The 12750-nt window shown below is 33.1% G+C and overlaps 2 protein-coding genes across 17 annotated transcripts in view; one reads left to right on the forward strand and one right to left on the reverse strand.

The window, feature by feature from the left end:
• The window catches only part of LOC126865686 (uncharacterized), a 162224-nt gene that overhangs the window by 138512 nt on the left and 10962 nt on the right, over positions 1-12750 (reverse strand). For 6 of the 10 annotated variants that reach the window (XR_007689626.1, XR_007689625.1, XR_007689621.1 and 3 more), the window contains 2 exons: positions 12623-12742; positions 12144-12484 (listed from right to left, as the gene is read on the reverse strand). The exons of 1 other annotated variant lie outside the window; for it this stretch is intronic. Coding sequence is in view for 1 of the 9 variants with exons in the window: in XM_050618495.1 (XP_050474452.1) it covers positions 8401-8706; positions 9200-9265 (372 nt within the window). In the remaining 8 variants the exon portion in view is untranslated. Of the gene's footprint in view, positions 1-8160; positions 9334-9472; positions 9698-12143; positions 12485-12622; positions 12743-12750 lie in introns of those variants that run through there. 3 more of the 10 variants (XM_050618495.1, XR_007689628.1, XR_007689633.1) reach the window with 3 other exon arrangements.
• LOC126865681 (short-chain dehydrogenase/reductase family 16C member 6-like) lies at positions 89-8171 on the forward strand. Of its 7 annotated transcripts, none has more exons than XM_050618484.1 (7): positions 89-2250; positions 5816-6008; positions 6214-6561; positions 7054-7168; positions 7267-7351; positions 7629-7739; positions 7940-8171. In XM_050618484.1, the coding sequence occupies exons 2-7, from the start codon at positions 5820-5822 to the stop codon at positions 8010-8012; spliced, it is 921 nt and encodes a 306-aa protein (XP_050474441.1). In that variant the 5' UTR covers positions 89-2250; positions 5816-5819; the 3' UTR covers positions 8013-8171. The 7 variants fall into 7 exon arrangements, with proteins under 7 accessions (XP_050474441.1, XP_050474444.1, XP_050474443.1 ...); XM_050618487.1 differs by lacking the exon at positions 89-2250 and adding an exon at positions 4650-5232; XM_050618486.1 differs by lacking the exon at positions 89-2250 and adding an exon at positions 5226-5345.

Here is a 12750-nt window from a genome sequence, read left to right on the forward strand (position 1 = left end):
AATAGATAAATCAATTCTATGCAATTAAAGTTGGATGCAAATCACATATTTATTGATGTTAGAAATAATTTGCAATTTAAATTAGTTTCGTTACTCAGAAAAAAAGTTTCCCTATAAATATTCAAAATGTAGAAAACAGGCAAAACAAACAAGTTCTTTAATTTTTCGTACGTACAAAGTAGATACAATCCTACTTTCTTCTTCTACAAGATTTTTCAAAATATTTATGACCTTAAATTTTGAATCAGTTGATAGACCATTGCGCGTACTCTGTATGTTGCATCCTTTCACTTCCATAAAAAACTTATAGAACTAGATAAAGATAGTATAATGATCGTGCACTTAGGTGGGTACATGTCATTTTGGTTGACAACGTATCGCGACGACGAAAATCGTTATCGAACTGTTACCGCATTATTGGCGAAAAAAATAGGAAAGAATCTTGATCAGCTTAAATGACAATTGATACGATTATGATATGAAGCCGAGATATGACGATGAAAACACAATTATCTTCCTCGACGTATCTGACTCTACTATAATAGTAGTAATAATAAGTATCACAGACTTCGTTAAGAATCACGCTGTGATTAATAATTTGCTTTATAAAATCCAAGCATTGTATCTGCATCATACATTTCGTGAAATTTAAGAGAACGATTTCAATCGAATTCAATGGGAATCGATGGGTTTTCCTTTTGATCTACCTGAACAAACGTTATCGCAGATTAAAAAGATATTTTCTAAATAGAAGGTGAAGGTGAGTGTGCTATCGGTGATGTACAGCGAATTCCTACAAGGAGTCCCTTTTCAAGAGACTGGAATGAACTATTTTAATTGATCGTACGAACACTTGTTTTGGCGAAATCTTAGATTTCATTGCGGGAATATAAACTCACTGACTGTGATGTGGTTTTCTCAGCATGTCTCACGAAACTATATGATCAGCAAAGTCATCTGAACAGAAATTGAAAATATATATACAGGAAAAAAAATATAAATATATATATATATAAAATTGCCATCTATTTTCATAAAACGGCAATTTTAGAGCGTAGATGTCTTGGAAAACTGCATTGTTTATTTAAATCGTTAGCGAAAGGAATGACAGCAGTCGTAAAAAATAAAGAAAACTATACGAACATGGCAATATCTTTTGTAAATGTGAGTAACTTTTCATTTTTCTGCAGACTGTCCTATCATTTTGTTCGACGTTATATTTCTAATCTTGCAAGAAAAAATATTTATTTTCGCTTTATGAGTATGTCGGAGATGAAATTTGAAATTTTGGGAAGATCCTCTAATACTTTAGCCGTAGCATAGCCGTAATTAAGCAATTGTTGTCATTCAATCTGATTGTAATTGTTGGAGATTTGTGATAGTGAGATTGGGCTCGAGGCGACGCAACTGGTCGCCAAACGCAGCCACGGTCATGGGATGGACGTTTTGCTTGACGGAGGTGTGGAGTGGTTGTATGGTTCTCCCTAGAAATGTGGTTGTGGCGACATATGGCCTCAAGGATCGGCCTGGCTACGTGTGATTTTATCTCGAAGGTGTCAATATAATGGGACACACGTTGTATTAATAATCAAACTCCAGGCAGAAACTGCCTAGCAACGGCGATTGGAACTTTCTCGATGCTCCTAACGAATATTTAACAAACGAACACAATTGTAAGAGAGAAAGATTTTCATCAGTTTGTTATTCGTGCGATCGCCTTGGAAAGTTACACATCGAGCAGTTTATACCGAGCGTCTCAACAATCGTATTTCATGCTTAAAAAGTATTCTACGCTTAATAAAGAGTTATCCCGTTGACCGTGGATTCGCTATCGAACCCAAGAACATTGTCAATTGCATCTTGCGTGTCTAAACACCACGGTTGTTCGTTAAACTTTGTAAAAGTCATCTTTTTGTACCTGTAAATATAATCTCTATTGTACAAAACTAATGGCTAATTCAAACGAAGAATTGTTACGCGCCTTAAATTCTAACGATAACCCGACAAGTGTATAGCGATATGTTAAAAACTAGTTGTTAATGAAATATGTTTCTGTATCTTCGTTTGTTATTCAATAAAATTCTTCGAATTTGTGGCACGCGGTATTTTCCTGTACGGGAGTGCGGTACTGCTTAGCCAAGTTAAACCAGTTGCAGATCTGTCACGTGGAGCCGCATCTTCTGCTAGTGCTTCCATAAAATTCTTCGAAGATCACTCAGTCTTTATGAAATAACGCTTCAGTTACTTCTGGTAAGTCATCTATTCCAACTTTCGATATAGTTCCGCTATAATCGTTATAAAAAAATCCTGCTATAAAGTTTGTGAGTTTCAAACAGAGTGTTTCATTTTATGGTGTCTGTAGTTAGCTAAATAAATCTGTTTACAGTGACTTTGATGTGATTAATAAGTGTAATTAAAAAGAAGTGAAAGAGATCGTGTGATATACATATGTTTTAATCTAATAACGAAATATAAAAAGTGACTCATACGTATCTTTTACTTGGTTTCTTTCTCGGTACACGTCTCGCTAAACAAGTTTACCTTGAAACAAACTGAAAAATTGAAAGGCAAGTTCATGATAAACCTTCCCATACAAGGGCGTAACGTTAAAAGTCAATGACGCCAACATCGTAGGGTTATCGTACGATTATTCTTCCTTTTTGAAACTCTATCGTATTTAGATTTGAAGATACAGAAATGGAATTTCTGTTATATTTACTTTTAGAGTTACTCATAAGACAACAATACCGTGCATGTGAAGCTTCGAAAAGTAAAATTTCGTTAAATCTGAAAATGTTTATACGTAGAATTATGGAATTTGAAAGACTCGGAAATAAAATTTTCTTACATGTTCTCCTTCATACACGTATACAGTATACAGTAACTCGCACAGGACATAGACACCAATGTGTTCGAGAAATTATTGCTCTATACGTATATTTATCTATAATAATATTATTGCATTAATTGTTTTTAAATATGTTAGAACACTTATTGTGATTGGCAGAAATATAAATTTTGCTTCTTTAATACACATAGCTTTTCTGTATAATATGTATATATTAACACATCATTGTCACAAGTCATAAAAATATGGTTTTTGTTGACTGCTTGTAAAATGCCGGAGACACATAAATAGGGCGTTCAAGTACTGCGGTTATACCCAATCTGTAATCATACTCAACGTATAATTTTATTCGTGAAAAAACATATGGTTGAAAAAATTGAAGGTAATAGGAAAATATATGCTCAAGATGCCAATGCAGTAAACACAATAAACGATTTACATTTGCTTATATTGTAATCTACGCAGTTCTTCGGAGAGACACGTGCATGGAAAAATGTCAAAGAGTAAAAATTGATTAGTATCGAAATGGAATATATGTATTTTGTTTAAAATAAAAAATTCGATCGTTCGATCATTTATTTGTGTAATTGAATTTGAATAAGATCTTCCTCGAATGGAGCAAGTATCTTATAAATTAATTGTAAAATAATTACTATGCAAGGAGTCTCGATTTCAAATTTCATAAAAAAATGTCCGATGTTTTAAAAGTTACAAACATTGTTGTAATATTATCCGATATAGATGAAAACTTCAAAATAAACCGCGCACCAGTTCCCTCGCGGATTTATACGCGGAAGATAATACGAGTCATTGTATCTCAGATTCTTTTGGTGTATTTTTCAAGAATACTTTCTAAAGGCCAACTGTCACAACTTTCAAAGTTCAAACATAAAATGTCAAAGTAAAAGATTCAATTTCTAATTTAATGGGTTCGAAAGTTTAAACATTTAAATCTGAAGCTGCACGGTCGCGATGTACTTTCTTATTAAAATGCGCTCTTACTATTTTTTTACGCAAATATTTCCGATTTCTTTCACATCCTAAAGTGTCCCATATTTTTTTCAAAACGCCGAATCACGTTTTCTCCGGTCTCTCATTTTAATTTATCGAACACAACCAACACTGAACAAGGATCTGGTTTCAGTTCACCTTTACCGCTTCCTTCTTTCTCGATCGCTGACTTTTAACACAAAAAGAAAAAGAGAAATAACAATAATTCGTAACGGACTAGCTGTTTCATGAATAAAGAGAGAAAATCAGTCGCGGGATACCCGGAAGAAATTTAACTAGACATGCAATTATTCTGGTACGTGGGCTATGGTTAGTTAAATTCTGTATCTATATGCGATCATTCAGACCCAGTACACTCTTTCACGTAATAGCTGTTACATAATGTGTGCAGACTTTTCCTGTTTTTGATTTACAATTCTATATGTATATCATGATAGCTGTCTACTACGTAGCTTAGCAGTTATCGATGCAGGCTGTTACTATTACAATCAAAAGAGAGCGACGGAGAACTGTTGTTCTATGCAATATCTTGCACGCTTTATGCGTTTTTATATTTCATAAAAGGCCATTGTTTCCCCCTGTTTAATAAACATGACGACGTACGTATATAAATTGCTGGAAAAAATAAAATAAAGGGACTTGGAATTTATTTTAGTATTTAATTTGTATTTATAAAAATTGATTTGCTAATATATAGTATCTAAACTATATTAGTATGTAAATATATTAACAACACCATTTGTTTAAAAATAGTAACACAATTTATTATGATATTATTAACAACACTACAAAATAATGTTGTAAACAAGTACATGTATGCAAATGTAAAAATGTACGTAAATGATGCCTATTTTAATGAAATTCGTAATTTTCTCGATGACGAAAGATTAAAGTATTGATAAGCGAGAAATAACATGCATATGGATTTATTACGTAAATCTGCTTGTAAAACGTGATAATATTTGTACCATATTTTTACTTTATAATATTTTTACCATTCCTATCTCAATTAACAGGCCAAGATTAGTTCCAGATAGATAGAATTGATACGAGATAACAAATAGTTCCAGAATGATAGAATTCTAAAGAAGACAATAAAAGGCGGATTATCACAAATAATCCAGTCGCTTTTCTGCAACTGGATTCGAGGTTTTCTTTCCCTTTTCAAAGAATTATGCTCCTAGGCAAAACGTACCAGCATTATCATATATCAAACGAAACTACACTATTACGATTTAACACTCCGGTTTGCATGTTCGATTATGCGGATAAAATGATTTGAAAAAGAAAAGTGTAGAAGCCGGCACGATAGTGTTCAAGCGATCTACAAGCTCAACAAGGGGGGATAAGAGGTTCATAAGGAGCTCGAGTTGGTAGGCTGGCCAGTGATATTAAGCTACACATCAAACTTCAACCATAAAATCGGCCATACGGCGATGGGGTTTCGACGTCATTTCACCAGTTACTAATTGCCCCATTACGCAATGTTGATACACTTTCGCTATATTACTGGATACCAATACTTCCGGATATAATTAGTATACTACGGTACACGAGGCTCCCGTACGATAGCGCGTCATTTGTAGAATATTCTGGAATTGACGCGGAGCTCTCTGGCGTTTCCTCTTTCGTCATGAAATTTGTTCATATACCTATCTTTCTAATTTTTCGATACCGAATCCCCTGACTTTAACATTCTTCTTTTATCGTATCGTATCTTTCAGAATTTATTTCGTTGATTAAATTATCATAAATTTTCAATTTTAAATTAGCATAAATTTGAAATACTCGATTGTATCACTAGTTAATGATTAGATGAACGGTTAATCGTTAAAATAAAAAGGAAGTGTTTCTTATGAAATAATTTAGTACACAATTTGCATTGAACGAAAAGTATTGGCATTTCCTACATTTTCATGCTGATCTCTACTAATTTTAATTTCTTTTCCCTTTCAGTGCAATGCATCCCATAAAAGACGAGATGGCGATCGTGGGCTCAAGAATACCATACTCTTCGTTCACCATTTGGCTCTTTCTCAGCATTGAATTCGTAATTACCATGTTGTTATCTATCTTTCTGAGAATCCTTAAGATATTCAAATCACTGCTGCCGGAACCACCGAGAGATTTGACTGGAGACGTAGTTTTGGTAAGAATACAAAGCATCTCTCATGATCTTTCAGAATACACGCTTGAAATTAAACGTTTCGAAAGTTGAACTTTTCAACGAAAGATCGCAAACCTCAAATTTTGAAGCTTAACGCGAAATTCGAAAGTTGAGATTTACCGAACGATCGTGCTCTGATGGAAAATAAATTTTTTAATAGTCTTATGTATGACTTTATGTTCTTCAGGTGGCCGGTGCTACTTCCTCTTTAGGCAGATCTCTCGCGGCTGAATTCGTGAAAAGCGGGTGCTCCGTTATTTGCGTGGATAACGATCACAAGTTAATCGAGGAAACAGCATCGAGATTGAAACAACAGCATCTCACCACCGACGAAACCAAGCCGAGGCACACAGAGAACGATTCTTCACGTATATCTGCTTACGAGTGCGATTTCTCAAATAGAGATGCCATTAAAAGAACAGCTCAAAAAGTAAAAGACGATATCGGAAAGATCAACACTTTAGTGACCTGCATTGACAATTCGAGCGGGGACGTCTTCGACACGACCAGCAAGACTTTGATGACTCATTTTTGGGTATATAAACTTGTCTTTCTGATTGTTTCTCTTTGTTTCTCTTTGTTGGAACCTTTTAAAGAATACGATCAATGGACACATTAATCTTCATTCACAATTTTAATTTTCACCTCACAATTAATTTTTTTCAGGCAATTAAGAATCGTTAAAAGGAAGGATTGAAATCAATTTATAATTTTATTTATTATTGATGGGTAGAGTTGTTTATTAATTATCGTTGAATTTGTTAGCGATTATTATAAGAAACTTTAATGACCTTGTGGATGATGAGTACAATTTTATTTATAGGATAGAAAGACAGAATTATGTAAAATATCGAAGAAGATGATGGAATTAGCAGGGTATTATAAATTTATAAATTTTTTAAATAGCCTCTTAGTTTGATTTCGTTAAAAAATGACACGATCGTTCAAATAGTAAAAACGTTTATATTCGGTTCTAACGTGGATGTAAGGAATATATGTTAAGGTATTTCTTCCATTGCATTTACAGACAGTCCTCGCGTTTCTTCCAATGATATTGGATCAAAAACGAGCCTATATAATTGGAGTGACCCCAATCGCATCGAATAACGACGCTTATCATGGTTCCAAGGCAGCTGTAATGAGTAAGCATCTTTGAATATTATTGACACTACTAATTTACTAGTAATTAATAATTTAATAATTAATAATACATTAATAATTAATCTAATTATTGATGTAGGTTTCATGGAATGCATGTGTCAAGAATTGAGCCACCATAGTAACGATTTAACATTTTTGGCATTCTCTCCAATTAGAGAATGCAGGTAATGGTACTTCAAACATTTAGATAAAAATAATAATCGGAATATTCAGCGTCTTTCATAGAAAGACTGCTTCTTCGAGTTACTTGGGCAAATATTTCTTCAATTGAAAAAATGTAGACCGTCTACAAGACTTCTCCACGTACAGTGATTCCTATTAATATTCGAACAGTGTTTATAGTATGCGAATATTAATAAGAGTCGCTGTATGTAAATTCCTTTTTTTTGGGTTTCTTAATTTAATTACGTCAAATTAACTGGATTTCTGTGACTGTCACAGTACGTTGAAAGAGAATGAAGAACAAGTGGCCAAGAACATTGTGAAAGCAGTACAGACCAATCAGTATAATATGAGCGTCAGCTGGATATCCAAATCGCTGTATCACATAAGGTATTAAAAGATAAATACAGAGTAAAAAGTAATTTTTATCATTCTAGAAAAAAGGTGGACAATTTTTAAGTAATTTCAATCTATTAATTTTCTCAAATCTTTCTTCTGCCATCTATTTGATAAATAAATATTGACATGAAATTTGAAGATCTCCTACATAAAACAAACTCGGTTCCTTATTTGCATGTTTTATTTTCCAGTTGTATGATCTACAACGGAATAACCTTGCTCACAGAGTGGACCCACTTTCATGGATGCGATTATCACGCGTAAATATGAGCCCTCTCTCGTTTCACGCTCGACAGAATCATTAAAAGAAGGATGTCTAGAAATCGCAATATCACGATCTACGATGTTCCAAGGACAGCCTCGGAATAATAATTAAGCCTTCTCTTAATAATTAAAAGAAAAGCAAAGCGCATCCGTACAAAATGATATTTTATTTTAGTCGCTCACGTATCGTCCGACAATTGAAAAGTCTACACAATAGAAGGAAGAGAACATCCAAATAGCGACGCAAAGTTTAAAGAATAATCAACGATAATTACAAAGTTTCCATATACGAGAGATATAGTACAAATTATATACGCATTAGAAAAGAAAAAAATAACGTGTTTATTATTTTTAAGTATACGGTTGTTTTTGCTTGAAAATTCGTTCGTCAATCAGGAACTAGCACGTCGTAATGACCGCTGTCCGAATTACCGGTGAATAACAGTCTAGCTGTAGGGTACTGCGAGCTCACATGATTGTGAAATACTCGTTTAAGTTCGGGTCTGTCTTTGATCTCGCGATAGATCGACAGATTCATGTTATACATCTTGGTGGCGACCGTGCATTCGAGTTCACTGGCGAACGTGCCCACCATGTCCATGTAATTTTCGTAAGTTTGCCGATCCGATATGTTCCACTCGGCCATCACGAAAGGCCCGTACTCGTGCCAATTTTCCTTGATGTGTTGCACAACCTGTCGAACAAGAATTCTATCGTTCGTAGAAATAAAAGGCGCGAAGGGCATGAAATAAAAAGACTTAATTCTTCTTTGAAATCGAACGAAAAATTCTTTCGCTTAATTACAATTCTTCTTTTAAGATGAAAAGGAAGCATTAAAGCGATTTAGAGATTCATAAGATTCTATGGGATAGTTTCTAAATTAGAAATTTTGTTAAGATAAGAAGGTATATAGTAACTGATAGATATAAGATATAGATTGCTTGAAATAAATGGAGGATCTATTGTTCGTCCAAAGAGTTTCCATCGTTTTATCAAATACGGATCAAATTTGATTTTCCTTCGATGCGTTAAATATTAAACTTTAGTTCCTCTGTAGAACATTTTTATACATTTTCTAATATTCTTTCTATACAGTCTTTGATTATTTCAAGCAATTTATTTTGCCGTACTATAGATCTTTTTCGTAGTTTGCCCGAAAGAATCGCATAAACGGAAACGAAGCGCACCATTGATCGCAGATACCGATGTTCGTCCTCGTTTTGCCATAAAATGTAGCTAATCGCCCGAAACATGCAATTACCATCGCCGTAAATGTTTTGCACGCGAAACGTGCCTTCAGCGCACCTTAAACGAGCCGTATCTGTAACATAAAGATCGTCATTTATATTTTATTACCACTAAGTGCAACGTTAAATCTCGCACGCACATCGATTTACGTTTTAAATCCTCTTAAAACAATAGTAAGTTCTATTATGAACATAAATCGGACGAAGATGTACCTCTTTTAAAAAAGATAGAACGCCTGTTTTTATCTCTTTTAACACGTGTATGTGAACAAAATTGTTCACAGGGGATCCAATTAGTTTGTCGATTCCAAACAGAGTTCGTTCGTCGAATATCGGAAGCGTGGATGTAGAAGTCTCCGCGGTCCAGGTGCTGTTCGTGTCCGAATCGATTATATCTTTTCGCATTCTTAAGCAGCGACGAGCGATGTACGCACTTGTCTATTAATAAAACGTGCAAACAGATAATCGATGGCTGTTTTTATAAATAGGGTACTAAAAGTATCAAACAAAAATATAGCCTATTTCGAATATAGCTTCTGTAAAGTTGCTTATGTCGACTCTCTGTCCGTGCGAATATTTTACATTAATTATTATTGAATATTAGAAATGTCGCATAAATTATCGATCATTATTTGTGAAAGGTTACTCTGCGTGTTTTCCCATCTTCTTCGAGTTTCATCGATACTTTTTTTTTCTTTCTTTAACGAGGTAAAAGGAATTGTAAAGATCGGCGCGTGCTGTTGAAAGCAGAATTATTATCAGTATTTTATCCTTCTTCTACTTTTACCTTCTTCAAAGATGTGGCTACAGAAAAGGAAACACCAGAGGCAAGGCAAGAGGAACGCCTTTAAAAATTTTAATACGTGGACTTTAGTGACGTCCAGTTTAGGTATCCTTCTACAACGACAGTATTCGTAAGCCACATTTTTAGCTAATTTAATAGTTTAAATCAGGAACAGGTTTGATATTTCGCCTTTTTCCCCTCTTTTTCTCTCCTTTCTTTTTCTTTTTTCTTTTTTTTTTTTTTTTTTTTTACTTAATATCGAATTTATTCATATGCAGATTAATTTATACAAACATAATTTCGTTTATCGACATTAGCATTTTAAAAGATTTGACGGGAAGTTCGATCTTCTAATGTCTTTCTTATTTTGTAATGGAATTACGTTCGCTCGTAACGTTTTATACATTGGAAAATCAATTTTTAACATATATAAATCAAGAGTACGATAATATCAAGTTCTGTAAAGGTATCTTCGTTTTAATTATTTCTATAAATTAATGATTTAGAATTTTTATTTTCCTATTCTTTATTACTACAGTTCTTTTTCTATTATTTCGCGATCAACAAGATTACTTAATTAAAATTGATAAATTGATAAATGTGAAAGAATTATATAAAGTATTATATGATATTTAAGATTGTAAATTAAAGATTATGTCTTTTGAAATAATTTGTAATGATCGTTGAACAGATTATTTCAATAGCTTATTAAATATTACAAATTTTTTAAATTCCCTCGTTTCATGGGTCACGAAAAACTACCGCCACATAGCGATGAAAAGGTGGAACTAATTATCAGGTGGTAAAATTAAAAAATTTAAATTTCTCGGCTACTGGGTTCAATGCTTTAATTTTTGAGGACATGCATGTAGATTTAGAACCTAACGATGTAATTGAAATCAGTTTCTTCTAAATATTCCCCTTTGTAGTTATAAGCAATTTTAAAAAATCGTTTATTTTATGGACCATGGAACGCCATAACTATCTAGCCTCGAAATCGGGAAGTTCGGATTTCTTAATTTTACCTCCTGTCGATTAGTTTCATCTATTCCCTGTTAGATGACAGTAGTGCTACATTGTCTATCGACAAAATGATTTTCTAAAATTGCTTATAATTGGGAAACTAGACATACTTAAAAAAACTAATTTTAAACAAAAACATTCGTTTGAAACGTCAAAAGTTAAAAAATTCTGTCTCGGAACTGAGAAGTTGGATTTCTTAATTTTACCTCCTGCCGATAAGTTTCACCTATTCACCGCTAGATGGGTGTAGTGTTTCGGGGTCCATGAAACGAGCAAATTTCAAAAATTTTTAACGTTTTTACGTTCTTATGCTTTTTCTCTAATAGCTTCACGATTTCTGTATGTACGTTCTTAATAAAAAAAAACTTTTAATATCGGATGAGTATAATAAAATTGATATTAAATTTCTCTCGTATATTATATTTCCTTTCATTTCTTTCAGTGGCCATTCAATTATGATTCTGTGCTCCTGTTATCTTGGAAGCTTTTTAATAAAAATTTATAATCTAAGCTGAGTAAACAAGAGACTATCCAGGAATAATATATAAATATGTGAAGTTATTTAATATTTGATAAAAAACTTTATTTATTCATTTGGTACAAAATAAATTGTGTTACAATTTATAATAATACATTTTAATATTATTTATGAACATAATGAATACTATTTACGTTTATAAAGATAATTAAGAGAATTTTACAAGACATTTACATATCTAAAACTTTCCATTGCCTTTATTCAGATATGTGTTTAAAGAAGATATACATACAAGATAGGAAATGAATGTAAAAAAGGGATCAAAAACTGACCCAGAACGCAATGTATGTAAAGAAGCGGTAGGTAGAGAGGAATACAAAGAGCGGAAAACAGGGGAAATAAAGGAGAATGACCTGACAAGACGAAAAAGGATCGAACCCGTTGCAGGCAACAAAAATGTGGCACTAAGCTTTTAAATAAGCAAGTAAATGCAACACTACTTCGCTGCTCATTCGTTTCAAATAGAATTTCATCCTCTAAAAATTATTAATTGTAAAACTATATAAATTATATATCTACTTATAAGGACAAAAATCCCGCTTGCTGCAAATATTTTATTAAAATTAAAAATGCGTCATTTTTATTTCACCTATCAGCATAATGTATACTATATAAACACGTAATACATATTGCGCGTGTCACCATTCACAAACACCGAAATTCACAATGCATTCCGTAGATGGTAGAACAAAAACACAATACGCTCTTCTATACGCTATAGTCTACTCAATTAAATCGTTCCATTCTAAGGAGAACTTTTAAATACATACATACATAGCTTCTTCCGCCTTTAATGCGTAGCACTTCCGCAATTAGAATTCTTGATTTACCCGTGAACTATGTAAAAAGAAAACTCATGTTCGCTAACTTCGAGTAACATCTAAAAATAAGTGAATTAATTCTTTATTAATTCCTCTGTTAATTCCTATCAAGCAGATTTCTGATTAAACTCTTTCATAGAGCGTAGAAGTCCCGCTAATTATAATCGGGATATATATATTTGCAACGTAATACATACATATTTACAATCTGTTGTTTCAGAAGAACCGTTTGACAGAGATTTTGTGTGCCACCTCCTTACACATCATATTCTACTAATACAAATCCCCAATTTGGGGCCAAAAATTCCTGTCGATTCCTAAAGAA

The sequence above is a fragment of the Bombus huntii genome, chromosome 5 (genome assembly GCF_024542735.1).
Source record: "Bombus huntii isolate Logan2020A chromosome 5, iyBomHunt1.1, whole genome shotgun sequence".
Classification (NCBI taxonomy): domain Eukaryota; kingdom Metazoa; phylum Arthropoda; class Insecta; order Hymenoptera; family Apidae; genus Bombus; species Bombus huntii.